This window comes from Siphateles boraxobius, unplaced genomic scaffold (assembly GCF_051911475.1).
Source record: "Siphateles boraxobius isolate OS27281-9 unplaced genomic scaffold, OSU_SipBor_1 50, whole genome shotgun sequence".
Taxonomy (NCBI): Eukaryota; Metazoa; Chordata; class Actinopteri; order Cypriniformes; family Leuciscidae; genus Siphateles; species Siphateles boraxobius.
In genome coordinates this window covers 3327176-3353723 of record NW_027509142.1, presented here as the reverse complement: position 1 = coordinate 3353723, position 26548 = coordinate 3327176, and the positions used below count along the sequence as shown (strand labels likewise).

Below are 26548 nucleotides of genomic sequence, written 5' to 3'. Positions count from 1 at the left end.
AGACTAAAACTTTTTGATCTACCCAGACAGAAGTAGAGAAAGACTCAGGAAAGAGAGATGTGTGTAAGAGACAGCGAGATACAGAGATAGAACTGTAAAAAAAGTCTTGCTTTGATGCACAATTAAAATAAGGTCCAAGTTAAGTGACAAAGAAAAAATCTGCATGCACCTGCCAAATCTGTAGCCTTGTCAAGGCTTTGTCATGTTTCTCACTTGAGTGAAGTGAATTCACATTTAGCTTGTAACATTTTGAAACCTGTTGGATCCAACACCTGTTAGCACATGTTCCATCATATTAGGCCATGGTGCTCATAGACAACGTGAGTTTGAATCTAGCAAGCAACCGTTCCTGTTGTTATTTGTCCCTCTTCTCACCATCATTTCATCTCCCCTCTCATGCCAGAAAGTTAACCTTGAAGGCCAGACTTTATGCTTTAATGTCAGATGGAGTTTGATTGGCCGTTAACATTCATCAGCTGAAATATATATCTCTTTGACAGTGAATTCATTTATTTCTGTTATATACGATATTGTCCACTCGTGTGGATGCTAATATAGTTATCTTTACATTTATCGTTCTTGGTGTGAACGAGCCTTTAGAATCCATATCAGCATGTGTTGAATGATACAGGTTATTGCAGCTGTCAGATGTGCAAGAACTCTATTTATTGCTTTGAACCCATAAAAGTATTACATAATAAGAAAGAACCATCTTCGTCAAAGAGGCTTTACTACTGTAGAGGTCTTGGTGTCTCTATTAGAGCTGTTGCTCTGTGCCAAGCGGGCACAGGTGGCCCTGGTGTTACGTCTGCCCTGCGAGGGGGCATCCTGGGGGTTCAATGGAAGGGCAGCTCTGAATTAGAACGGTGTGTAAACAATTCAAGTCCTCTGAGAAGAGCGGGACAATGAGACACGGAATGCCCCCTGCTAATCGTCACTGCTGGGTAACTGGATCCATGCGCACTCTTCCTCTCTCGCTTTCACCTTACTGCACAGTAGGGCCTTTGTGCTGTTAGCTGCCATTCTAAAGGTGGTTTGAAGGGAGGATGAGGAAAAGTAGTGGACGGAGAGGGCAAAGGATGGGGAGAAAAGATGATGAAAGGATCTGAAGGAGGAGATGAGGGAAGATGAAGGGAGAAAGGGATGAAGGGACAGAGAGTAACTGAGGATAAATGAGGTGAGCAGGTAATAAACCAATGCTTCACGACTGCTGGGTGTCGACCTGAAAATGGGGGTCTGTTCTGTTACAGTCATCAGGGAAAGGTAATGCTAAATGCAAATAATAACATGAAATCATAAAAATAATGCATAAGTAGGATAGCAAAACAGACTTATTAGCTTATTAGGACTGGGATAACCTTCTCTCCCCTTCTCTCTCCTTTAGTTTGTTTTAGCTTTTTGTGTCATTCAATGTCTGAAGGAGATGTGCAGGCGTGCCCAAGGCATGGCAACGCGATGCGCTGTCTCATTCCATTTTCATGGAAAGACATTCCCTTTCAAGGGAACTCAATGCTATTTCATGGTGTTGACACTATGGGAATGTGAATACCAACTACGCCATGCTGAGAGAATATATGCTGCAGCTAATCTGTGAAATGCGCACAATCATAGTGATCTAGGCATAATAACTCTATGGCCAAGCCCGAAGTTGAGCATCAACACTTCACTGGGTGCATCCTATGCGACATATACAACAGCCTCATTCCCTAATAGCCAGTGACAACAGGTGCTAGGGAAAAATACCAGAGCTCCATCCTCCAATACTTACCTTATCCCTATTTCAGCAAAGGAACTCAAGCACAAGTAGCCTGACTTCCGAAAGCGGCACAGGCCCCTGCCTAGAGATCATAATCAGAGCTTTCCAGGGACATAGTCACCACTATGCTCCAGTAGTATGCTTAGTCCATAGACAAGGGTCACTTTCTCACAACAGAAAGTGCCCCTTTCACAGGGGAGCATACAACCCTACTTAAAACCCAAATAAATAATTGGGAAGGGAGACAAAATGAGAGAATAGGAACTAGAATGCCTGCCTAGATATCTCTCATTCCTCCAGCTCTACATCTTACTTTTACCTTAGGGAGCGGCACACAAGGCACATCTCAGCATGTCTAGCTTAAATTGCTGTACTGGGCAGCATATAAGAGGATGGTTAGTAATGCAGTACGGCCCATCTTCAGCACTGCCAAGCTCATACCAACCGTCTGTTCACCAAAGAAGGCCAACCCATCCACAGACGAGTGTAACACCATACTTAAAACCCAACTAATAATTGGGGAGGGAGACAGAATGAGAAATTGGGATGCTATGTGACCAGCCCATAATAATTCTAATTTATCATCTCTATACCCTAGGAAGAGAGTAAATATACTTTCAGAAGATCCGTAAGGAAGTTTTTCTGTTCTATTCACTGACTCGGGTGACAGACTGGAGTAAGGGATACTTTTACGAAGTGATCTACCTCTTACTATTGACCCTCCACGGACCATCAGGGGAGACACTGATAAAAAAAAGGGTATCTGTCCATTCCCAATCTTAACTAAAATATTTGTATTACTCGGTATATAAGCGTGCGAGCGTGCTTCATACTCCAGATGAACTCAGTGTGCTCAGCAGTACCCATTTTGAAGGACCGTGTTGACACAGAAAATGTATTTCCATCTGTCCAAGTACTGTTTACAGACACACTAAACAGGCGACAGAGAGAGTGGTCCTCTCAGCAATGGTTGCCATATGTGTGAGCTGTGGGAACGGAGCGAGGTGTGTGGCGGAGTGTTAATGAGAGTTCTCGAGTCCCACGGAGGAGCTCCGGAAGGATAAAAGGAGAAATGACGATGGTGGAAGATAGAGAGGACCAGGCCTGGGACATTTATGGTGTTGTTTTTATATGTTTATTTGCGGCAGTTGTCTGTGACAGACTTACTTTCATTTTGTTTTGCTTGTTTATATTATTATTAAAATTACGTTGAACGTTCGCCAGTTCCTACCTCCTTCCCTGAACGATGAACTTTGTTACGATATGGTTACAGCGAGGTCAACTGCTTAACACCCCCGGCACACTGGAGGGAGGGCAACCCAAAAGTGAAGCGGTCGCATCATCTCACCGCCACCACTCCTTCAATAAGCTGTTGCCTCAGCAGTTTACTGCTAACACCTCCACATATATAAAGGAAGGGCATCTGAAAAGTGAGGTTCTTTTTACCGTGACCAGCCCTTCTATGAAACTGTTGTCTCTCAACTTTTTTTACCAGCTGTGCTGGAAGAAGGTTAGCTGAAGAGTGAAGGGGTTGCATTATGTCAACGTGACCACTCCTTCACTCCTTCATTCTCATCACTCTAAGAGAATCAAGCTAGCTTCATATGGCAAATGCAAATGCTCTCCAGTGATGCAGTGCCATAAGAGCCTCGAGCTCCAGTGAGAGCCGAACGCGCTGCATGGACACTCTGGATTTTATTCCTAGAGAACCAAGCAGGAACAAAAGTTCTTACTGCAAATGCATCACAATGAGCGCATCCAGCTCCCTCGAACACACTACAGATTCTCATCTTTAACGCACACAAACAAAGCGGCACCTGACGATAAAGAAACTGATGGCATCTAATGCAGGCGCCCTTTTATACGCATGGGCGCTCCATATGCTTCATAGTATTGTAGTCGGACAATAAAGATTGGTGTGTTATACACACATGCTTCAGACACTGGTCATTCCTGGATGCATTCCCATAGTGTCAACACTATAATGCAGCATCCATTTTTCTCGAAAGGGAACATAAATTTCTTGAAAACCTTTATTTTTATTTGATTTAAAATTGCATTATTATTATTATTATTATTATTTGTATTATCTATTCAATTTATTATTCTAACAGTTTGAAAAAAAACTGCTTCAGTGATGATTAATATATACAAAACTTTTCAAGTGTTGCAGCCAACATGTTCATGTTCAAAGTTGGCCAACATTCAGAGAAATACAGGGAAAAAATAACATCAAACAGAATATGATATCATCTTGAGGACCCCTGCAAACTATTGACTTATGTCATGGTCAAAAAAATGCTTGAAATACAAGGTCATTTTACCTTTTGAATGAGGCAATGCTACTTTATGTAGAAGAATGTCATGTGGTATGACTCCACAAAAACTTTAAAATTATATTTATGAATGAATAATTCATGATATTTGTAAAGAAAATACTTTACCTTAAAGACATTTTTATCACTATTTTTAATTTATTATATTTGAAATTTTCTTATTCAACTTTTTAGTACTTGCTATTACTTTTTATTTGGGTATACCACATGATATTTTTGGAGTCATTAAATTTGAACTTTCTTGAAAATTGTATACGTTTTCAAGAAACATGAATACAAAAAGGACACTTCTAAGACCTACTGTAGACAAGAGTTTTTTTCTTTATTATAAACAGCCTTCATACCAAATAACATTGACCCAAATAAATTTGGTACTGTGTTGGCTTGGCCTTTGAAGTAAAACCAGTTGAGAACCAGAATAGATCACATACTCTTGGAATCAGTAAAGAGAGAAATACAACTTAATTTTCACACAGATAAGTCTCTTCAGACCATGATTCACTGCTCTCAGTAGAGCTATGAGGATGACAGCTGCTCTCTCTGGCTCTGATGCACTGACTGCAGAGTCAACAAGGCTGCTATTGTCTGTGTGTGTGCAGTACTCTCACAGAGTAATAAAAGACTGAAGAGGAGCCAAAGAAAGACAGAGCGCTATCTTCAGTCCTTGACAGGGCTTATCAATCACTGAAAAGTGAGAGTTCGGCACATTAGACAACTTCTGAGCACAGTACACACCAAGTACTGTAAGCTCACCCACTGTATCAGAAATTGAAGATCATTATGTGCAACAAAAAAAATTGACAAATAAATCAGACATGCAATTTTTTTACAATGGCTTCACTATCATTAACCCTAAAACCTACTGTTTCTTTTTTTCGATACACAATTTTACAAGGCCTCTAAATGTTCAAAATTTCAAATGTACTAACCAATCAAATCTACTACATGCCTTCTTTTGTCTGATTAAAAAGTTTATACTTTTTAGCAAGTGAAAGGACTTTTAACATAATTCTAAAAATTTCCCCCGTCAGGTCGTGATACACATGTGTTTGAGCTGTGAAATATTATAATAATATATAAAGTAAACATAAGAATAATATTTCAAGTTGAACACTTACTGGACTGAAACAACTTAGGTTTATTTGATTATCCACAAATAGTATTTTATAAAAATCACATTAAAATGTAAAAATCAAATATGATCCATCAAGCTTTTGAGGAACAGTTTTGTTAATCTCTCAATCATCCTTGTTTTGTATTGAAATATATGTTTTGCCCCCAGAATAAAAACTACAGAGCTTTGATCATATAACTTTGAAAACAATTGAACTATTATCTTACAGACACTGATAGGCTATGACAGACGTGTCATACGACCTATTGTAAGTCAATGTACCATCACAAGGGTCTTGGAAATATATAATGAAGGTTGAAAAACTACATTGTGTTCCTTTAAGTATACCTTTCTTGCCTTGTTGCAATCCATTTCAGAGCGCGCGTCGCCTTGTGAACAGCGTCTCTTGCGCAGATTGTTGTGCTTTTAATAGCTCTTTTAATGATTAAACGCGTCTGCACTTTAGTAACAGTAGAGACTGCATTTTACAACAATCACCGATGGTGCTGATTCTGATGCTAAGTTTGGGTTTTAGGAAGAAATGACAGCGCATCGCTGTGAAGGGAAAGAAGTTGCGCTAGACAGAATGCGTCTAGTTTGTAATGGTTTCATCTCAAACATCTACTTTTTATAATCTTTGAAAGCCGAAATCTAAAATAAAATTAAAATTACCAGATCTAAAGTGTAACCACGTTTGTATTTTTAGTTCTGTCCTCATTGTCACTCATTAAAGGGTAACTAAACCCTAAACCAACTTTTTTTAGTTAATGATCTGTAAGAATGGAGCTTCATAAATGCTGTTCATTGATTCGAGTAACTTTTTTGACATTTGTGTATAAAGTGTTTTAATTCTACAATATATGGTGTAAAAACGTCTGAGTGCTGCCCTCTTCAGGTTGAACGGTGGCTACTGCAGTTGAATTTTCCTATTGGATGTTTTGGGTGGTTCGTGACGTAAGGGGTTGTTGGTGACATAGGCAAGTTCTATACAGACAGATGCGTCTCAGGTGCACGCCCCCCTCCGCTGGGCTCTGCCCACTTTTCCAGCATTTTTCAAATATTGCCAGTGGGTGGAGTCAGGCTCTGACCAGGTGTTTAGCTGCCCTTTAAGCAGGGCTGTCGTGTTGTGCGGGCTCTGGCTCCACGTGAGAGATCTCTCTCTCTCTCTCTCTCTCTCTCTCTCTCTCTCTCTCTCTCTCTCTCTCTCTCTCTCTCTCTCTCTCTCTCTCTCTCTCTCTCTCTCACTCTTCTGCACTGCGAATAGCAAAATTGCATCACAGACAAACGGTTTAATATTATTATATATATAACTGACTGGCGAGATAAACATGTTCAAGATTACGTCTTTATAGCAATAATAAATAGTATGTGTATTTTCTTAATTCCAGTACCGAGAGCAGAACTGATAACGTCCGAGCTTATTGATAGAGCGGCCTTTCAAAATTCAGCCCTGGTGCCGGTTTAATACCGGGTTTCGGTACCCATCCCTAGTTATCTGGTATATAGTTACAAAGATCTTGCACTATGGCTATCAAAATTTCATATTGATTAATTTCTTGCAAAATCACTGTAACCTAGAGCTTCTGTCAGGTCAGTTTGAAGTTATTCATTCTTGTAATTTTGGAAAGAAATGTCAACTAAAAGCATTTTTCTTTAAATTATTATGTAGTTACACCCGATGCCTTTCAAATTTCACCAGGGTTTCCCAACTTAAAAAGCCTATATTGACAAAGATGTCACGATGACTGTAGACTGTCTGAAAAGGGTGCAAAAATTGTACAACTTTGTACCTTCCTAAAGGTGCAATTTAGTACCTTAGACCCTGTCCAAAATGGAACCCTAAGCCCTACGATTCTTCCTCTGAATCCACACCTTCGTGATGTAACGCCACTTTGACTGACGGGCAGAATTCTGCAGTAGAGTTCGCTTCAGTGCGGGTCTGGCAAAAGTGTGCATCCAGGGTGCATATTTGCCGCAAAGGACTCACTCTGAAGCCTAAAATGGCTTTTTCAACTCCACAAGACTGCAAGTGCACATAAAGTGTGCCATTTGGGACAGGGCCATAGAGTAGTAATAAGTATCAGAATGTTACCCTTAAAAGCACTACTGTGAATGTTTATGTGAAAGGTACAGAGGTCCCTTTAAGGGTACTACTCCAGTGACAAGCGGTTGTACCACTAAAGGTAAAATTTTTGCACTTTTATTTTGAGAGTGCATCTTTTTAACCTTTTGACCCCCAGTGCTTGTGTTATACTAGCTTTAACGTGTCTGTTATTACATTTATTCATTTTAGCTGACGCTTTTATCCAAAGCGACTTACAATTGCTATATTTCAGAGGTCGCATGCCTCTGGAGCAACTAGGGGTTAAGTGTCTTGCTCAGGCGACACATTGGTGTCTTGCAGTGGATTCGAACCCGGGTCTCTCACACCAAAGGCATGTATCTTATCCACTGCGCCATCACCACCCCTGTGTGTCTGTGGTCTGCCAGGGACTGTATTTAGCTGAGATAGGCCACTGGGTTTACAATAAATGGGAGAAATTGGATCGTCAAATATGGCAGCTCTGGTAAAAGCCAATCAGCAAAGTCACCACCTTCCGGTCTCTCTTTCGAATCCAACACGGAAGTGACTTAAACTACAATTCATTGACTGGCCGCTACAAGCCTGTCTCTAGCGGCCAGTCAATGAATTGTAGTTTAAGTGCTAGTTAGTTTGGCCGGTAGAGAGACAGGCTGCAAAGGAGAGTCAATCACATAAAACCCCCATATTAAAATGCCCAACTTTACAGCAAAAAAAAAATATGTTTATAGCCTGCATGGTACTAAATTTGGGCTATATAGTTAATTTTGCCCTTCATGAGGGGGGTGATCTTTTTTTTTAAGGAACTCATCCGTTTAAACTATATAAAACCTTGAAGTTCTTCATAATTAAGGGCGTGGACACTTGAGTGACCGATGGATTGCCGCTGATGTCACTTCTAGCCGTTTGTCTGCTGTCTGTTAGCCGTCATGTCATTTGCCCATTTTCGGTTATCCGGGAGTGACGCGCATTGACGCGCTGCCAAGATGGCGACGGCCGGCTCAGCCCACGTTGGGCTTCAAAAGTGCTCTTCAGAAACCTACAGGTGAAAAAAAACACTACGTCCATATTTTTTTTACACTCTATGGGTGAAACTTGCGTTTAGCAGTTGTTTTACAGTTGTTTTAGCTATTTAAAGAAACAATGTTTATGATACTATTCATGTCAGATTGTATTGCTGATTTGAAATGTATCCATATTTCGACATTTGATTAAATGGGAGCTGTAAAATATCTGCCTGATTGAACATTCCTCAAAACATCTTTTATCTTCAACCAAAGAAGGAAGATTAAACCAGTTTGTAAACACATGAGGAACACATGAGTAAATGATGACAGAACTTTCATTTTGGGTTGAACAATCTCTTTATTTCAAGTTCCTTGGCTACCAAAACACTCCAGGCTCAGTGTCAGATTCTGCCCTCTTTACGAAAAACATTCTGTTTTCACAATGATAAAATGTAAACACAATTTGATCAGCCAGTTTGAATCAAGTCCCAAGCTCACAAAATGTGCGAGATGTCTTCTGTCTCACACAGTCCAGATGATGGAAGAAAGAGTGAAAAGGAAAAAGAGGGAAAGGGCTTGAGAAAAAGAGACACATAAAGCTGTCTGCTGGACTATGTCTCAATCAGTGGCTCTAGAGAGTTCATACATCTGTCTGGAAATGTGCTCTGTGTTTATGCATGAAAAACCAGAATGGGGTGGCTTGACTTGCCTGCAGGCAGCAATAGTGCAAACGAAGGTGACATTTGAGTTCAAGTGTAAATGAGTACAGTGTAAATGTCAAGCTCACCTTTCACTGCGGTGGAAATGTTTTGACACAGTTTGAAGCGCTGATGCATCTCTTTTACTGTTTATCTTGTACAGTTGAACATGATAAGGAGTTTTTGCCCGTGAGGCGCCATCACAGAGAATTCCGATTTGACCTGTCCAAGATTCCCGAGGGTGAGGCGGTGACTGCGGCTGAGTTCCGGATCTACAAGGACTTTGTTCCAGAACGCTTTGACAATGAGACCTTCCGCATCAGTGTCTACCAGGTGCTGGAAGAACACTCAGACAGGTACATCTACATTTTATACCCAATCATTCATGTTAAGGGCTCCAAGCAAACACATATCTGTCGTCGGACACTAGGTGGTGTCACACATTTTGCTAACACCAGAATTAACTTTTTATTACTCTGAATCCTTGAGTCAACATCTAAAAATAATGTTCTTGTCAGTTTCCTTTCCTCATATAAAATTTCCCTGCTATTTCTTTTTCTTTTTCAAAAACCCTACTTATTCGAACGCCTCTTAGGCCATTCATCTGATCATCAAATGTTGCACACAGCAGCAAGGGACTGTGCTGGCAAAAATAATTTTGATTTGAAGAAGTGTTGCAAACTTAACACAACTTTTTGAAGCTTTATACACATAAACCACTGGACACTGAGGTTGCCCTCCGAGTCATGTAAAAATTACACAACTGCTCTGCAACTGAAAATCTTTAATAATGCCGTTACCGTATGATCGGGAAGTTTAAAATAGGGGGGCATCTTCTCTGGTGGACATACCAACAGATCCTCTATTATGACTATTATTATCGAATCTCAGCGCCTAATAACGCCAAATATGAATGGCGTACTGTTACAAAAATGGATCATGTGAAAATGAGTACATGTTTAAAAAATTGTTCAAGTCTATAATGTTTTTGCTAATAACTCCAGTGCTGAAAAAAAGTCTTTCCTCTGAATCCAATGCCCCCAAAATCGGTTTATCATTATGCATATCCATATCCACAAGAAAACTTTTCTGCCATTTTGCATTTTTAAATCAACCTCAGAAATATTAAACATGTCTGCAGATTTCATGTGGGCCTGCATATAGTTTACTATTTTATTTTACGGTGGGTGTTTCTTGCCTGGGAATTGGTTTCCAAAGAAAATCCGTTCCTCTTGAGGGCTGTAATGCTCTCAACCCCTCTGGTGCATAAACGCTGTAAACATTTGAATTGTGTTTCCTTTCCTTCTATTTCTTTTTGCCGCACACACAGTGCGCAGTCTATCTAACCATCCCAATGCAAACTTTACTGTTGCATCACACCATGTTTCCTATTCCGACTCAGCGGCTCCCCTCTCAAAGAATCAGTTGTGCACCACAGGGCTTCCCTTCACCGCACGTTCGGGACCTTCTAGAATATCGGCTTGACCCGCGCTGTGAATTGGGTTCAAGAACGTCTAGCTCCTCCTACGTGCTGCTCAACCCCTCCTGAAGGCCTCAGTTGCCTCAACAGGCCTGTGGGGAACAACACACCTCATTGTGCTCCCATCAGGGAGAGAAAAGAGACAAAAATGGAGTGATAAAGGAGACTGAATTAGACTGAGGCAGCAGATGTTGAGCAGAACAGGTGTTTGGATCACACACACTGAGCACCTGAACTACTCTGGGGCTTTGAAACTTCTGAAGTGTGTTCATTTAGTTCCAGTCTTTCTCTCCCTGCAGCGTTTCCCCTTGTCTTTTGTTGTATACTGCTTCTCAGTCCCTTTCTTACGCTGTCTTCTTGACTTGCTCTAAATTCCTCTGTTTGATTTAGTGCAGGGCAGCCACACTGTGAGATCAACAGTCGTTTATAAAGCCATTATTGTCAATTAAGGAAATGAAGTGCTCCCCAGGGCATTACCATCTGGAACGAACGCGCTGTTCATCGCTCTCTCATTTCTCCACTTATTTCACTTTCCCCCCTCTGTTTCACATTATCCACCACCTTCCATCTTTCAATGTAAGGGTCATTCAAATCAGTGTCTTTTCTATTTTGAAAACAATTCAGTCTTCAATTAACAATGGTTTACTGTACACAATCATGGTAACAGATTTGACAGCTTAGGAACATCCCCTACTGATAATATATAATAAAATAAAGTTAGTTTTAAGTTTTTAATTCTGCTGATACAATGTTTATTTAAAATATTATGTTAATTATTATATAACATTGTTATCCACTAAAAGCTCACTGGCCACTTTATTAGGTACACCTTGCTAGTACCGGGTTAGACCCCTTTTTGCATTCAGAACTGCATGCATTCTACAAGGCCCGAGATTCAACAAGGTGCTGGAAACATTCCTCAGAGATTTTGGTCCATGTTGTCATGAAAGTTGTGTTGCCATGTTGTCATGAAATCCACGCAGTTTCTGCAGATTTGTTGGCTGCTCATCCATGATGTGAATCTCCTGTTCCAGCACATCCCAAAGCTGCTCTATTGGATTGAGATCTGGTGACTTTGGAGATCATTTGAGTATAGTAAACTCACTATCATGTTCAAGAAACCAGTTTGAGATGATTTGAGCTTTGTGACGTGTGTGTTATCCTGCTGGAAGTATCCATCAGAAGATGATACACTGTGGTCATAAAGCTGATGGACACGATCAGCAAAAATACTCAGGTCGGCTGTGGCATTTAAACAATGCTCGACTGGTACTAAGGGGCCCAAAGATAATACTGTTCACCATTACACCAGCCTGAGCCGCTGATACAATGCAGGACAGATCCATGTGTGTTCATGTTGTTTACACCAAATTCTGACTTTACCATCTGAATTTTGGAGCAGATATAGAGATTGCCATAGCTCTTCTGCAGACCTCGGTTGTATCGAGTGTTTATTTGAGTTACTGTTGTCTTTCTTTCAGCTGAACCAGTCTGGTCAATCTCTTCTGATCTCTGGCATCAACAAGGCATTTTCACCCACAGAACTGCCACTCACTGGATATTTTCTCTTTTCAGATCATTCTCTGTAAACCCTAGAGATGGTTGTGTGTGAAAATCCCAGTAGATCAACAGTTTCTGAAATACTCAGACCAGCCCGTCTGGCACCAACAGCCAGGCCACATTTAAAGTCACTTAAATCCCCTTTCTTCCTCATTCTGATACTCAGTTTGAACTTTAGCGGATCGTCTTGACCATGTCTACATGCCTAAATGTATTGAGTTTTTTAAAGGGCAGGTGTACCTAATAAAGTGGCCGGTGAGTGTGTGTGTATACTGTGTGTTTATATATATAAAAATAGTATACATGATATGTGTTTTTAGACTTGAATACATTTGATTTGACATAAAACTAATTTCAGCTAGGTTAAGACTTTGTCGTGTTACTGTATGGAAGTTACCAGATGTTATTGACGGCTATTATGAGAATAGAAATTGGACTTGACTTTATTATTTGTTCATACCAATAATAGCCTATTCAAGCTGCTATTCAAGCTGTTGTGTGAACAGCAAAATTCAAAAGTCACACCTGTAGTGAATAGGGTGTCAGTTCTGCCAGCCTGTGTACAACAGTAAATGTCTGCTGGGCTTTTCTGTAGACACAAGACTTAAAGAATGTCTGTGTTGATTTATATACCAGTCTTTGAATCAGTTGGCCACTGAACGTATTTTTCTTTCGGCTCACTCCAGTTGCCCTCCATCTCTGGACCTCTTTGGGGGTTCCCTTGGAGGATGAGGATTATTTTATGTGGTTAAATAATGTAATATATTAAATGTGTGTGTAATTATTGACGTAATTAATTTAAATATTAAACATTTAAATTAACTAATTAAGCTAAATAATATAAATGTAATACATTACATGTATTATATGTTCTGTATTCCAGAATTGCATGTTCTTAAAAAGCTATTTGGTAAAGTAAAAAGAATAGGGCTGTCAATTAATTAAAATATTTAATCTAATTAATCTCAAATTAATCACACATCAAATTTGGCTGAGAAATTACCCCCAAAAGATAAAGTCACTTTCATTTTCATAATGGACTTACATTTTCATAATGGACGTACAACAACAGAAGCTCTACGCTTTTACACTAGTGAACTGACTCGAGGCCCACAGAGAAGTAAATTAATACATGAAATAAAGTCGTGATTTTTGTTTTTTTGCGCACAAAAAGTATTCTCGTCGTTTGATAAACTTAAGATTGAGCCAATGTAGTCACTTGGACTATTTTAACGATGTCTGTAATATATTTTCGGGGCCTGCAAGTTCAATCCCTCAACAAGCCTATGGACTAGTATGGAGCAGTGATCCAGCTCTCAGATTTCATCAAAAATATCTTAATTCGTGTTCTGAAGATGAACGAAGGTCTTACGGGGTTGGAACAACATGAGGGTGAGTGAATACTGACAGAATTTTCATTTTTGGGTGAACTATCCCTTTAAGTTCTTTCCACTCATTGTCTAATGGTGAACTTGTTTTAGTACACGCCATTGCTTTATTTTCTTCTGCTTTACTATTATAAGCTAATGCTACTATTTACTCTAAACCTCCCTTTTCGTAATCTTTTGCAGACCTGCGCGTGACAAACACAGCTTTTATCACACAAACTTTTAGGCCATACATTTTTTTATAAGCTGCATCTGAATTGGTATCTAGATACATTTACAGACCGTTTACTGCAGATCAGAGGTGGTATGAAAGCATTTACACATAAAGTAATGCCATGAGATACATGGGTTTTACAAGGGTATGAAAGGGATAGTTCACCCAAAAATGAAAATTCTGTATTAATTTACTCTTCCTCATGTCGTTTCAAATATGTATGACAAATTAAGATGATGATATATGAGGGTATTAGTTCAAACGGTTGATTCATTCAGGAATGAAGTAAAAAAATTGGTGTGTGTAATATATATATATATATATATATATATATATATATATATATATATATATATATATACATATATATATATGAAAAACAGTTGCACACAGTATTAAGGGGCTGGCACATCTTTCCCCATATTTCCCTACTTGCTTTAATCACTCATGTGCATGCTATGTTCCATGTGATACGCTGTCATATGCGCTCTCTCCATTAGGGATTCAGATTTGTTCCTGCTGGACTCACGGGTGATCTGGGCAGCAGAAGAGGGATGGCTGGTATTCGACATCACAGCTACCAGTAACCACTGGGTGCTGAACCCGGGCCGGAATCTGGGCCTGCAGCTGGCTCTGGAAAGTTTAGATGGTAAGTGGACGTGCAAACACCACAGGTCACTGGTTCAAAATATGATACATGAACATTGTGTTGCATCACAGATTGCAAAAATGAGACCGTTCCTGAGCCCACACTGCACAGCACTCGATTTGTTTTGCCTTTGCTTTTGTGCGCCATTTTAGTTCAGTGCAGTTCAGTTCAGTAAATGTTTACAGTCTCTCTGAAGGGCAATTTATTACATTGCATTTAAAAGCCATTCAAAGAAAAACATCTATAGTGGGGGTCCAAACGTTTGAGACCACTTTTTTGTGTACATTTTGTATTGTTCTAATTTGAATGACTTGAAAAGAAGTACACTTTAAAAAGACTTTTTAAAAAGTGTACTTGCTATGGAACTGAATGTAATGTTTTTGGACACTTAATTGCCTATTATTTGCAGTTAAATGAAAATGTATTATAGTTTAAATTCATATTAAATGTAATTAGTTGACCTTTAGTGTTTTTGACCCACTTAAATAGGAATTTACATGTAATTTCATAATAATTGTCTTTGAAATATGGTTAAAGTTACTGCCGAATGTACTGACAAGCATTTATGGTAAACTAAAATACACTTTAATATAATTTCTATTGTAACTTGTATTTCATGTATTTAAATTTGTGCTTTCAAATCGATTAATTCCGTTTAATCACATCTAGCATAAAAGTTTGTAAAAATATAATAAATAAAGTATATATCAGCACTAATTTAAATATATTTAATTGTATTGTAATGACGAAGTTGCAATTTAGTACATTAACTTTTTTAAACTTTAATTGTAGTTAAAATTATGATCAAGTACTATACATGTGCTTTAGTATGTTAGTCAACACATCAAAATAAGTGCACTTTAAAGCACAACAAAAGATTATTAAAACATGATGACTTCAAACTTTTAATTTTACATTAATATTTAAAGGTGTACTTATTTGTTTTAAGAGAAATAGTCATGAAAGTGTACTCTCTTTAAGTAGCTGTGTTGATCACTAATGCTTAGTCTAGATTTTCAGCCGAAATCACTATTAATGGTGAAGTTTAGTTTAATATCAATGCTTGGTTTGGATGTCCACTGTAAAAAAAAGTTGCTGCCTAAAATTTTTAAGTACAATCAACTTGGATGTTTACGTCAATTCAACTTAAATTACATTAAACTGACTTTAATTTTTTTTAAAATCTTGGATAACTTATAAAAAAAGTTGCTTAACTTATTTTGAAGAGTTATGTTATCATAACTTATTAATCATATAATGTATTATAGTGTAAATTCTAAGCAATGCAGAATTGAACCTACTATCCTTTTCACTCACTCACTTTATAGCCAGCCGCAGCGGGAGTGTGTTTTGTACCGTAGCTGCGTGATAGGAAGGTGTGTGTGTGTGTACAGGATGTTACAGGTTTTAAGTGTTAGCATGAAAACAGGTGCAATGTATTATGGGGCTTGTGTAGATTAGCGAGCTTGTCGAGACATGCTTGCGGGACGCTTACCCTGTCGCTGTAGGCAACCGGCAACCCGACTTTACCTCGGCGCTCAGACAGAGTGAGCATTCCTTACTCTACACACACACACACACACACACACACACACACACACACACACACACACACACACACACACACACACACACACACACACACACACACACACACACACACACACACACACACACACACACACACACACACACACACACACACACACACTAAAGCCGGTGTGTAGGTAAAAGGAGTCCAGGATGGCACAGAAACAGATGTAAGTGCTGGAATTCTCTGAGTAAACAGTGAACTAAAAGCGCTCTTGAGAGCGGGAGAGATTACACAAAATAAACACCAGAAATCGCATATTCTTGGAGAACACGCACACTTTCTTACACAAGTCTCATGATTTATAAGACTGTGACCGACAAACTGATTATTATATAATGCATATTACGCGATTTATTAGGCCACATGGCTCTGACAAAGTAAAGGATTGCTAAACTGTCCCGTTGAGTGATATATGGGGTCTCTCTCAAGAACCGATTCACAGAAATACATTCAAATACATCTTTCAAGGGGCCCGTATAACTTCACAGAGCTGTGACTGCTTCTCTTTTGGGATTTGTACCTGTCAACATTTATATTAACAATTCCAAGATGTATTTATTTCCTCTCAGATCTCAGATGGAAAACAAATTAGAAATTGATTTCTGACAGTGGTAAATGAGTGTTGTATGTGTCTCCCCCTGCAGGCCAGAGTGTGAACCCATGGGTGGCCGGGCTGGTGGGTCGCAGCGGCCCCCAGAGCAAACAGCCCTTCATGGTGGCCTTCTTCAAAGCTACGGAGGTCCATATCCGAAGCATCCGCTCCGCACAGGGCGGCAACAAGCAGCGCAATCCCAACCGCTCCAAAACCGCCAAGGGCCAGGAGGCACTGCGTGTAGCCAATATTGCAGGTGTGTGTGTGTTTTCAATATTGAATACAGAAGTGTGAAGGCAAGTGAAAAAGGAAAACAAATGTAAAAATTGCAATAAAAGAACCGAAAGAAAGGTATTTAAAAGAATACTGTGGTTCCAAATGGAAATGGAAATAACATGGTCATTTTTTCTTAGTGAAGAAACTAGGGCTGTGTTCGAAATCGCCCACCGTACCCTCGTTCACTATTCCCTACATTACTCCACTAATATAGTCCACTTGAAGGAGTGAATGAAAACGAGTGAGTGAATTCGGACACTGAGTGAGCCGGAAGGGCAGCCGCTTTTGCATAGTTTGTGTTTGCTGTTGAATAATCATTTGAAACTTAGCAAACTGGCAGCTGAAAAGAAAAGATGTATCTGGAACTCTGTCATGGAAACTAGCACGTATAAACCTTATTAAAAAATGTAATAATCAAGTAAAAAGTAATGTATACCTGTACGACATTACGCTGTTGCCACATTTGACCAGCATTTTGGAAAATGGATGGATGGATGATTCGCCATCTTCTGGTCAGATGCGACTCTCACAGTGCATTATGGGTATTCTCTAGCCGTTAAGTGTACATCAGTTGTACTCTCGTTATTGGAGTGCACTTTATAACGTCCACTGTGGTTTTGGACACCGCTACAAATGGGTGTCCCCTCAAATAGTGCCCTATTTAAGGGTATAACTTTAGCTGGAAATAACATTATTCAAGAACCACTATAAAACCAAACCAATCTCGGTTACCTTGCATTATATGTTTATCTCTGTAAAAAGCTGCTTTGAAACAATCTACATTGTTGAAAGCGCTATACAAATGAGGATGACTAGACTTGACTTGACTTAGTATAGGGGCGATTTCGGAATCAGCCTAGAGAAGTGCGCTTAATAGTATTCAAATCTTATAAGTATATTATTTAAAAAAAACGGTACTTGCACATAATATAATGGTAAAGAAATAAAAGGTCACTTAAAGGATTAGTTCACCTCAAAATGAAAATTTCGTAATAATTTACTCACCCCAATGCCGTCCAAGATATCCATGTCTTTCTTTCCTCAGTGGAAGAGAAATTAAGTTTTTTGAGGAAAACATTTCTGGATCTTTCTTCGAATAATGGACTTCAATGGCAACCAACGTTGTGAAGTTCAAATCAATGCAGTTTCAAAGGTCTTTGAAGTTCTTCAACGGGCTGTGCGCGATCGCAGCTGAGGAAGAGGGTCTTATCGAGCTTATTGATAGGTCAATTTAAAAAAAATAAAATAAGCAGTAAACAGTGGGGCGGCACTTCCGCCGGCGACATCGAGCGTGACCTTTCAACGTGATGACGTAGTTCCCGGCGCGTTGCAGATCAGCGCAATCTGAACAATTGTAGTTAAAAAGTATATATATATATATATATATATGTACTTTTTAACTACAATTGTTCAGATTGCGCTGATCTATATATATATTTATATATATTTTAAATGACCTATCGTTTCGCTAGATAAGACCCTCTTCCTCAGCTGCGATCGGGCACAGCCCGTTGAAGCACTTCAAAGACCTTTGAAACTGCATTGATTTGGACTTCAAAACAGTGGTTGCCATTGAAGTCCATTATTCTAAGAAAAATCCAGAAATGTTTTCCTCAAAAAGCTTAATTTCTCGTCCACTGAGGAAAGAAAAATATCTTGGATGGCATTGGGTGAGTAAATTATTAGGACATTTTCATTTTGAGGTGAACTAATCCTTTAAGTGTACTTAAAGAGAGCACACTTTCATGATGTTTTTCTTTACACATTTAAGTACTTTTAACAAGTGCGCTTCATAATAATGTCAGTTTTACTTTAAAGACCATTTCAGATCTTTTGTTGTACTTTATTTTGATGTGTTGACCAAGATACAAAAGCACATGTACTTATAATTTTAACTGTAGTGTGTTATATAAATACAGTACACTTTAACCATATAAATACAATATGAAATTACATTTAAAGATGTGCTTAAATCTGACTTAATTGGGTCAAAAAATAACTTTTATGTTCAGCATCAACTATCCCTTTAAGGCAAAGGAGAAGCAGAGATAAAATTTGCGTGAGAGTGTGTGGCAGTGTTCATATGGTTCCTATTACTGTGTAATTCTCTGCAGGTTATTTTACTCAGTAATAGCATTACAGTGTAAAATGTATATTAAATGAATATGGGTCGATGTTCTGCATAGGTATGAGGGTTAGGGATTCGGGTAAACTTCAGTGACCTATTCCTCCTATTTCTCCATGTATCTCACAGCTTAGCCTTAGCTTCAACACCCCGTTACATATTTGAAGTCTGACAAAACCACTTCTCTAGCATATATTTGACTCTAAAAATAACAGACATGGACTTAAATGTGCAAACCATTATCATAAGCGATTATCATTTCTGTAAAAAGGTTTCTACAGCTCTACAGCAATCTGTCTCTCTCGCTCTTTTCAGAGAACAGCAGTGCGGATCAGAAGCAGGCCTGTAAGAAACATGAGCTGTACGTTAGTTTTCGAGACCTTGGATGGCAGGTGTGATATTCCTCTTTTTTTTTGTTCTTGCCACATCTCATATTGTTATTTCCTTGCTTTCTCCATCTATCCTGTTTTTGGCCAGAAACATATTCTACTCAAGAACACAAGGGGTCAGAAAATTATTTGAAGAGGGAATTATACTGTATACACTACCGTGCAAAAGTGTGGGGTTTTTAAGATTTATAAGCATTTTGAAAGTCTCTCATGCATTTATTTGATCAATAATACAGTAAACGGTTAAATTGTGAATTAATAGTTTCCATGTGAATATATTTTAAAATGTAATTTAGTCCTGTGATCAAAGCTGAATTTTCAGCATCATTACTCCAGTCTTCAGAGTCACATTCAGAAATCATTCTAATATGATGATTTGATCCTCAAGAAACATTTCTGATTATTATCAATGTTAAAAGCAGTTGTGTTATTTTTGTGGATACATTTTGTTAGGATTCTTTGACAAACAGAAAGGTCAAAATAAAAGCATTTATTTGAAATAGAATCTTTTATAAATGCCTTTACTGTCCCTTTTGATCAATTTAATGCATCCTTGAATAAAAGTTTTAATTCATTTAAAAGAAAAAAAAAAGAAAAAAACTGTCTGACCCTACTTTTAAGCGGTAGTGTATCTTACAGAGCTCTGCACATGACCTGTGGGGAAAATAAATAAATAAATACATTTTCTTTGTTTTTAGTTAAATCACACCAAGGGAACAAATTAGTTCAATGTGGCCACAGAATATTAAAACGAGGGAAAAAATTAATAAGGTGATTATTAATTATTCATTTTTATTTAATTAACATTTTTGGCCTTGATTTAACTAAAACGAGTGAACTAATTAGTAAATCGTGACCATGATTGTGAACACGATTCTCTAAAATGAAAGAACAAATTGTTCATTAATGGCCACAATATATATATCGGTCGATCTGAGGTGCGTTTCCTGTACAACAATGTAATTTGTTGACCTAATAAATTTGTCAACTGTTTACCAAAACCGTATTGTCACAGATTTGATGTTCAACCACGTTGGTTACTGATCACACTTAATATTGTGTAATAACTTATTTTAATTAATCTGTTTGAGATTTTTAATTTTTTTTGCTATAAATTATAAGAATCTGATAGTTTTTGACAATTATTGGGATCTGAGGATTAATTCTCATTTTTCTCGTGCTTGTGTTCTAGAGCTCGTACACACGTGCACTCTTCAAAAACAGCGCTTTAAATCTCTTGACAAAATAAATGACATTTGTATGTATTCGAAATAAAAGATACAGATTGTACTGAATGTCAGCTTGCTTATTTGGCTCAAGATAAGGATTTATTGAGTCCACATGTAATGTAAACTAGAAAACAGGCCGAGAGCTGTCGTTCCGTCCACACAACTTTGCGATCCTGTCTGCGGATGTTCGTTAGAACGATGGTTCCGGGAAACACGTTGAACTATGCTGATAACGACGGAACTCATGACCATAGTTGTCTAGCGATGCTTTCGTGAGACGCACCTCTGGTTAGGGCTGACAGACCACCAGCTTACAACCAGTAACAAACCAGCTAAAATATTCCAAAAACCAGCTTAATCAGGTTTAACTTGATCTTTTCCCAGCAGGTTTCCTTCTCCTTCTCACTCGACATTCCACTTTATCTCTTACTGTGTTTATGGCTCAAACGGTTTTACGAGTCTGCGTAGCTCAAGCCGTCCACTCCATTAGGCTCAAGAGTACGAGCAAAAGCAGTCAAGCAGAGATAGGAGAGCCTCGTTTCTGTTTACACACCGATAGTCTTGCCACCTGTAGCGTATCTGTCTCTCCTACTGGATCACAGCACATAAACACTCTCTCAGAACAGCTGGCGAGGACTCGGAGACCCCAACTCTACCATGTGGGCTTACATCCCACATTCCCTTTTGAACCATTACATTTTACACATACCTCAACACAATTACACTTTATTGTGATCACAATCTGACGTGCATGGTGAAAATGAAGAACATCTGGTTGGGAAAGGTCTAGCTCAGGCTTTATGACTGAAGGTGGATGTTGTTTTAACAGATCTGTTCTCTGTCCATCTCTCAGGATTGGATTATTGCTCCTGAGGGTTACGCTGCTTATTACTGTATGGGAGAATGTGCCTTTCCTCTCAATTCCTACATGAACGCTACAAACCACGCCATCGTACAGACATTGGTAAGCCTCTAACCTGGGTCCAAAATGTACTTTTTGCCACAGCCGCCAATGATAAATACCAGATATGAAAATTTATAATGCTGCATCTTTAAAGAAATTAATAATTGTATTTAGCAAGGATGCATTAAATTGATTGATGAAAAGTGACAGTAAAGACATTTGTTACGAAAGATTTATTTCAAATAAATGCAAATGACGTCTTTTGAACTTCATGTTCATCAAATGATCCCACAAAAATATTTTGCAGCATGACTGTTTTCAACATTGATAATAATAAAAAAACATTTTTTGAGCATCAGATCAGCATTTTAGAATGATTTCTGAAGGATCATGTGACACTGAAGACTAGAGTAATGATGATGAATATTCAGCTTTGATCACAGGAATAATTGTAATATTTAATACTATTAACAGTGTATGTTTGTCTTTATGGCATTTGGATTATTTAGCTATTTTGTTCTTGTAAATGAGTGACAAACAAGAAGATGCACAAGTTGAGGGTACGTTTACACGACAGTGATGCACTGAAAACGGAAAGGTTTTTCCTTTGTGTTTTTCACGCACAGACGAAACGTTGTCAAAACGTTTATACATGTCTCTTTATAAAGAAACACTATGCGCCTATAGACTGAACAGGCATGTGCATGACGTCACCGTTTTCACAAATTCACCTTTTTTGTAGTTATCACAGAGACGATAACAGTATTATTTTCAATAAGTTGCACTTCGAAACCCGTTTTCAAAAGTTTGTGTTTTTAGACCCCCAAAACGCCATTGTTGTGTACATGAATGGCCAAAACGCATAAACGTCCCCCAAAGTTGCCATTCTTAAAACTACCAATTAACGACTCAATAAAACCAACAAAGTGTCCATTTTTAACCTTGCGTCTAGCAATACAATAACTCTGTAAAGTACAGATGGTAAGATGCGTTATCTTCTATCTGTGCAAGTACTTTTATTTTGACCTTTGTATTTTTTTCCCCTCAGGTTCACTTCATCAACCCCGAAACGGTTCCAAAACCATGTTGCGCCCCCACACAACTCCACGCCATCTCCGTCCTGTATTTTGACGACAGTTCCAATGTCATCCTGAAGAAATACCGCAACATGGTGGTCAGAGCGTGTGGCTGCCACTAGAGTCCTATCACACACACACACACACACACACACACACACACACACACACACACACACACACACACACACACACACACACACACACACACACACACACACACACACACACACACACACACACACACACACACACACACACACACAGTATAGACAATACACACACAGTCACACAACTGACTGCTCCTCATTTGTTATAAAAAAGGAGCAATCATATGAAGATCTCAGGCCAATTCCAGGATTTCTTTTACCATGGACAACGTGCAAAGTTTTCTTATATGTACAACAATTAATGTTTTAAATATGGTATAAAAAAAGGAAATAGAAAGGAAATAACCAGAAAAGACACAAACACCAACATTTGTATGCACACATATACATGCTCACATGTACACACTTTTATATGATACTTGTGCTTTCTACTGTGTAAATAGTTTTTCAACAAAAGAAACAAAAGTGTATTTATTTTCCTGGTCTTCCAACATGGAGTCTAAACATCCTTGTCTTCTGGTCTGTTTTTAATGTGTCCTCCAAACTGTTTAAAAAAAAAAAAAGAATTGTTTTGGACCATAACACTTTTATTATTATTATTATTTTTACAAATGTTGATTAATTCAATACGTGTCATAAATTTCCAACATATGGGATTACCAGCTGCCATATAAAGTTATATACCACTGATACAATAATACACCAGTGTAATGTATACAACAAATAGCATTCATTTTCATATTTTTAGGATTTTTAGGATCCCCCCCCCCCCCCCCCCCCCACTTCCCCCACCGACAGATGGGCATTTATAAGGAGCATGTGAGGTGAGGACATCATTCCAGACTCTGATAGTGTTTTACTACAGACTTGGCCCAATAAATAAGTTTGAATAAACACAGGCTGTCCTCTCAGTACAGCGAGCACCTCGTACCCCAGCAGTGACCCTGAGACCCAAGGCCTCCACACGGGGACACGCACACACAACATCTCTCAGTTTACTCTCCTCTCGCTTTCCTTTGACGAAACAAAATCCCAAAGGAATGCTAATGACATTTCTATCCATATATAATTTGCACTGACCCTTATAGGATAAACAAGAATCCTTTAAAAATATCTGAGAATCAAATAAGATCCTGTTGGATAAACTGAAATGAGGAAATCCAGCTTTATCCAGGATTATCTTTTTTTACAGCCATTTTTTTTCTCATTCTCTTTTCCTATTTGGTCAACAGGTGGTGTACAAATGCTAAAGAAAAATGAAACACTAACAACCATTACTAACAGGGCCGGGTTTACTTCATATTGGGACAGGCAAAATAATGTTTTCATCAACTTACAGGTTATAAAGTTTATTGTAACTGTAACTATGTGGGCGCTCAAGGTTATTTGGCCAAAATCTCATGTTATAAAATGACAGTATTGGCTATGACTCAACAGCAAATGCTAGACTGAGACACATTTGACTGACAGTTTGAGGATCCAATGGAATTACGAGGTTTAGTCACAAGCTCTTTTAATACTTTTCAATGGTTATTCAATGAGATTCTGAAGTGTGTATACGATGGACACTTCACTATCCCATGAGGCCGCGGGAGAGGATTTATGTATGGCAGTGAAGCGACGCAACTGACGCTGGTAGGTCACATCATAATGACAACATCATAATTACATTCGTACTACACACATGCATACTATATTGAACATACTTTTTTAGTAATTACTTGTTCAAAATGAGTACCAACTCAAGAGTGTATGTGATTTCATACGCAGCCATTGTAATTGGTCCACCTGGATACGAGTATAGGCACGTGCCTAAATGCCTATGCATAAATCCGGCCTAATAGTAATGGTTAATCTGTAAACACATTTTGAACACAATTGAATTAAATATGGGGGGAAAAGAGAGCTAAAGTGTGGCATTTGCATGCAGGATGTTTTGTGTGCTAATCACAAATGTCTGTTTGTGAAGTATTAGCATAATCTTGCTCCAGCAGTGCTTTAGTGTGGCTTTAGCTGTCGTGCCGACAGCAGTTCGTGTGCTACGAGTGAAGGATAACTATTCATAAGCATATGAGGGGGAAAAAGTTTGTAATGGTAACTGAAAAAAGTAAAACTACAGTAAAACATGTTAATTGGTTTAAATGTGGTGAAAATCTATGTTATACATTTAGAATAAAATATTTTTTTATATTATTTTATTATAATAAAAATATCACTTTTGCATGTGTGTGTGTATGTGTATGTGTGTGTGTGAGAGAGAGAGAGAGGAAGAGTTATATATGGAAACCTGTTTTTGCCTCATTAAAAAATTAGAAGGTTAGGCCTATATAAAATAAAAAATAGTCACATATAAAGTCATAATGTGAGATATAAAGTCCATTGTGAGAAACTTGTGAGAATGTAATTGTGGGATATAAAATCACAATTATGAGGATTAGGTGCAAAAAAGTGATAATTGTGAGATATATTCACACTGGTCACTATTATGAGAAATAATGCTGCAATTTTGCAATTGTGAGAAACAGTCGCAACTGTGAGATATAAAATCACATTTTGATAAAGTCGTAATTGTAAAAAATGCCACAATTATGATAATTGAAACTTTGATAAATAAAGTAGCAATTGTAATATGATATATATATATATATATATATATATATATATATATATATATATATATATATGAGAAAGTCACAAAAATAAAAAATAAATTTGACATTGTGAGATGTAAATGTCACAATTATTAGTCAAAATTATGATATAAAGTCATATGTGAGAAAGCCCCCCCCCAAAAAAAGTCGCAATTGTAAAAATACCACAATTATGATAATTGCAATTACAAGAAATAAAGTTACAATTGTGAGAAAGTCACAGAAAAAAAATAAAGTTGAAAACGTGATATATAGTCGCAATTGTGAGAAAAAAGACTGCAATTATGAAAATCGCAATTGCGACAAATAAAGCTGCAGTTGTAAAATATTGTCACGTTGCAACATATACATTTTTACAATTTTCAAAAATAAAGTCACAATTGTTAGATACAAAGTCATAATCAGAGATGTAAATGTCACAATTACGAAAAATATTGCTGTTGTGAAAAAGACGCAGTTGTGAGATTTAAAGTTACAGTTACTTTTTTATTATTTTTTACTCTTAGGCGGAAACAGGAGTCATATAACCCAGAGGGCCCTATTTAAACCATCTAAAACGCAAGTGTCAAGCGCAAGGCGCAAGTAACTTTGTGGGCGGATCCCGGCGCTGTTGCTATTTTCCCGGCGGGATAAATGCCTCTTGCGCCTGGCGCAAATCTAAAAGGGGTTGGTCTGAAGTAGCTTCATTATTCATAGGTGTGGTTTGGGCGTAACGGGAAACAAACCAATAAGAGCTATATATCACATTCCCTTTAAGAGCATGATGAACGAGGTGCGCTTGTTCAATGGCGCAATACTATTATAACGGCGCATTTACCAGGCGCGCTTCAGAATCGGTTCACAGCCGAGGAGATCGATGTTCTCGTCAGGGCCGTAAAAGAAAGAGAAGTGACATTGGTGATGGGACAAACCCACCCAAATTAGCTTCGGTTAAACATGCATATAATAATTTGGGTAAATGTGTAAGCTTTATGCCTTTTTTTCCCATCGTCATGGACACAACAATGATTTCCCTCGTGTTTTATATTTTTCCTTATAGTAATGTATCGTTTGCAAAAAGTTAAATGCATCTGTGTAGATGAGAGAATCATCAGTGTATGCGCGTTGTTCACACTCTGTATTATGGCCAAGCATGCGCGCTTAAAATAGCATCTGAATGTACGCGCAACACGCCACTGACTTTAGACTAGTTTTTTTCTGGTCAGTGGCGCAATTGTTTTCTGGAACTGCAAAATAGCACCAGGGATTGTTTGCGCCGGAACACGCCTCCTTTTTTGTGCTGAACCGCCCAGGGAGCGCAAGTTCATTCCCTATTTTGCC

General features: G+C 38.2%; 1 protein-coding gene across 1 annotated transcript in view; it reads left to right on the top strand.

The window, feature by feature from the left end:
* Positions 1-23091, top strand: part of bmp7b (bone morphogenetic protein 7b) — a 52907-nt gene extending 29816 nt beyond the window's left edge. Inside the window, exons 2-7 of the mRNA XM_077204724.1 lie at positions 9155-9347; positions 14134-14282; positions 16521-16724; positions 19185-19261; positions 21341-21451; positions 22440-23091. Coding sequence (XP_077060839.1) covers positions 9155-9347; positions 14134-14282; positions 16521-16724; positions 19185-19261; positions 21341-21451; positions 22440-22589 — 884 coding nt within the window. The 3' untranslated portion in view covers positions 22590-23091. The remainder of the gene's footprint in view (positions 1-9154; positions 9348-14133; positions 14283-16520; positions 16725-19184; positions 19262-21340; positions 21452-22439) is intronic.
* The last annotated feature ends 3457 nt before the right edge of the window (positions 23092-26548 follow it).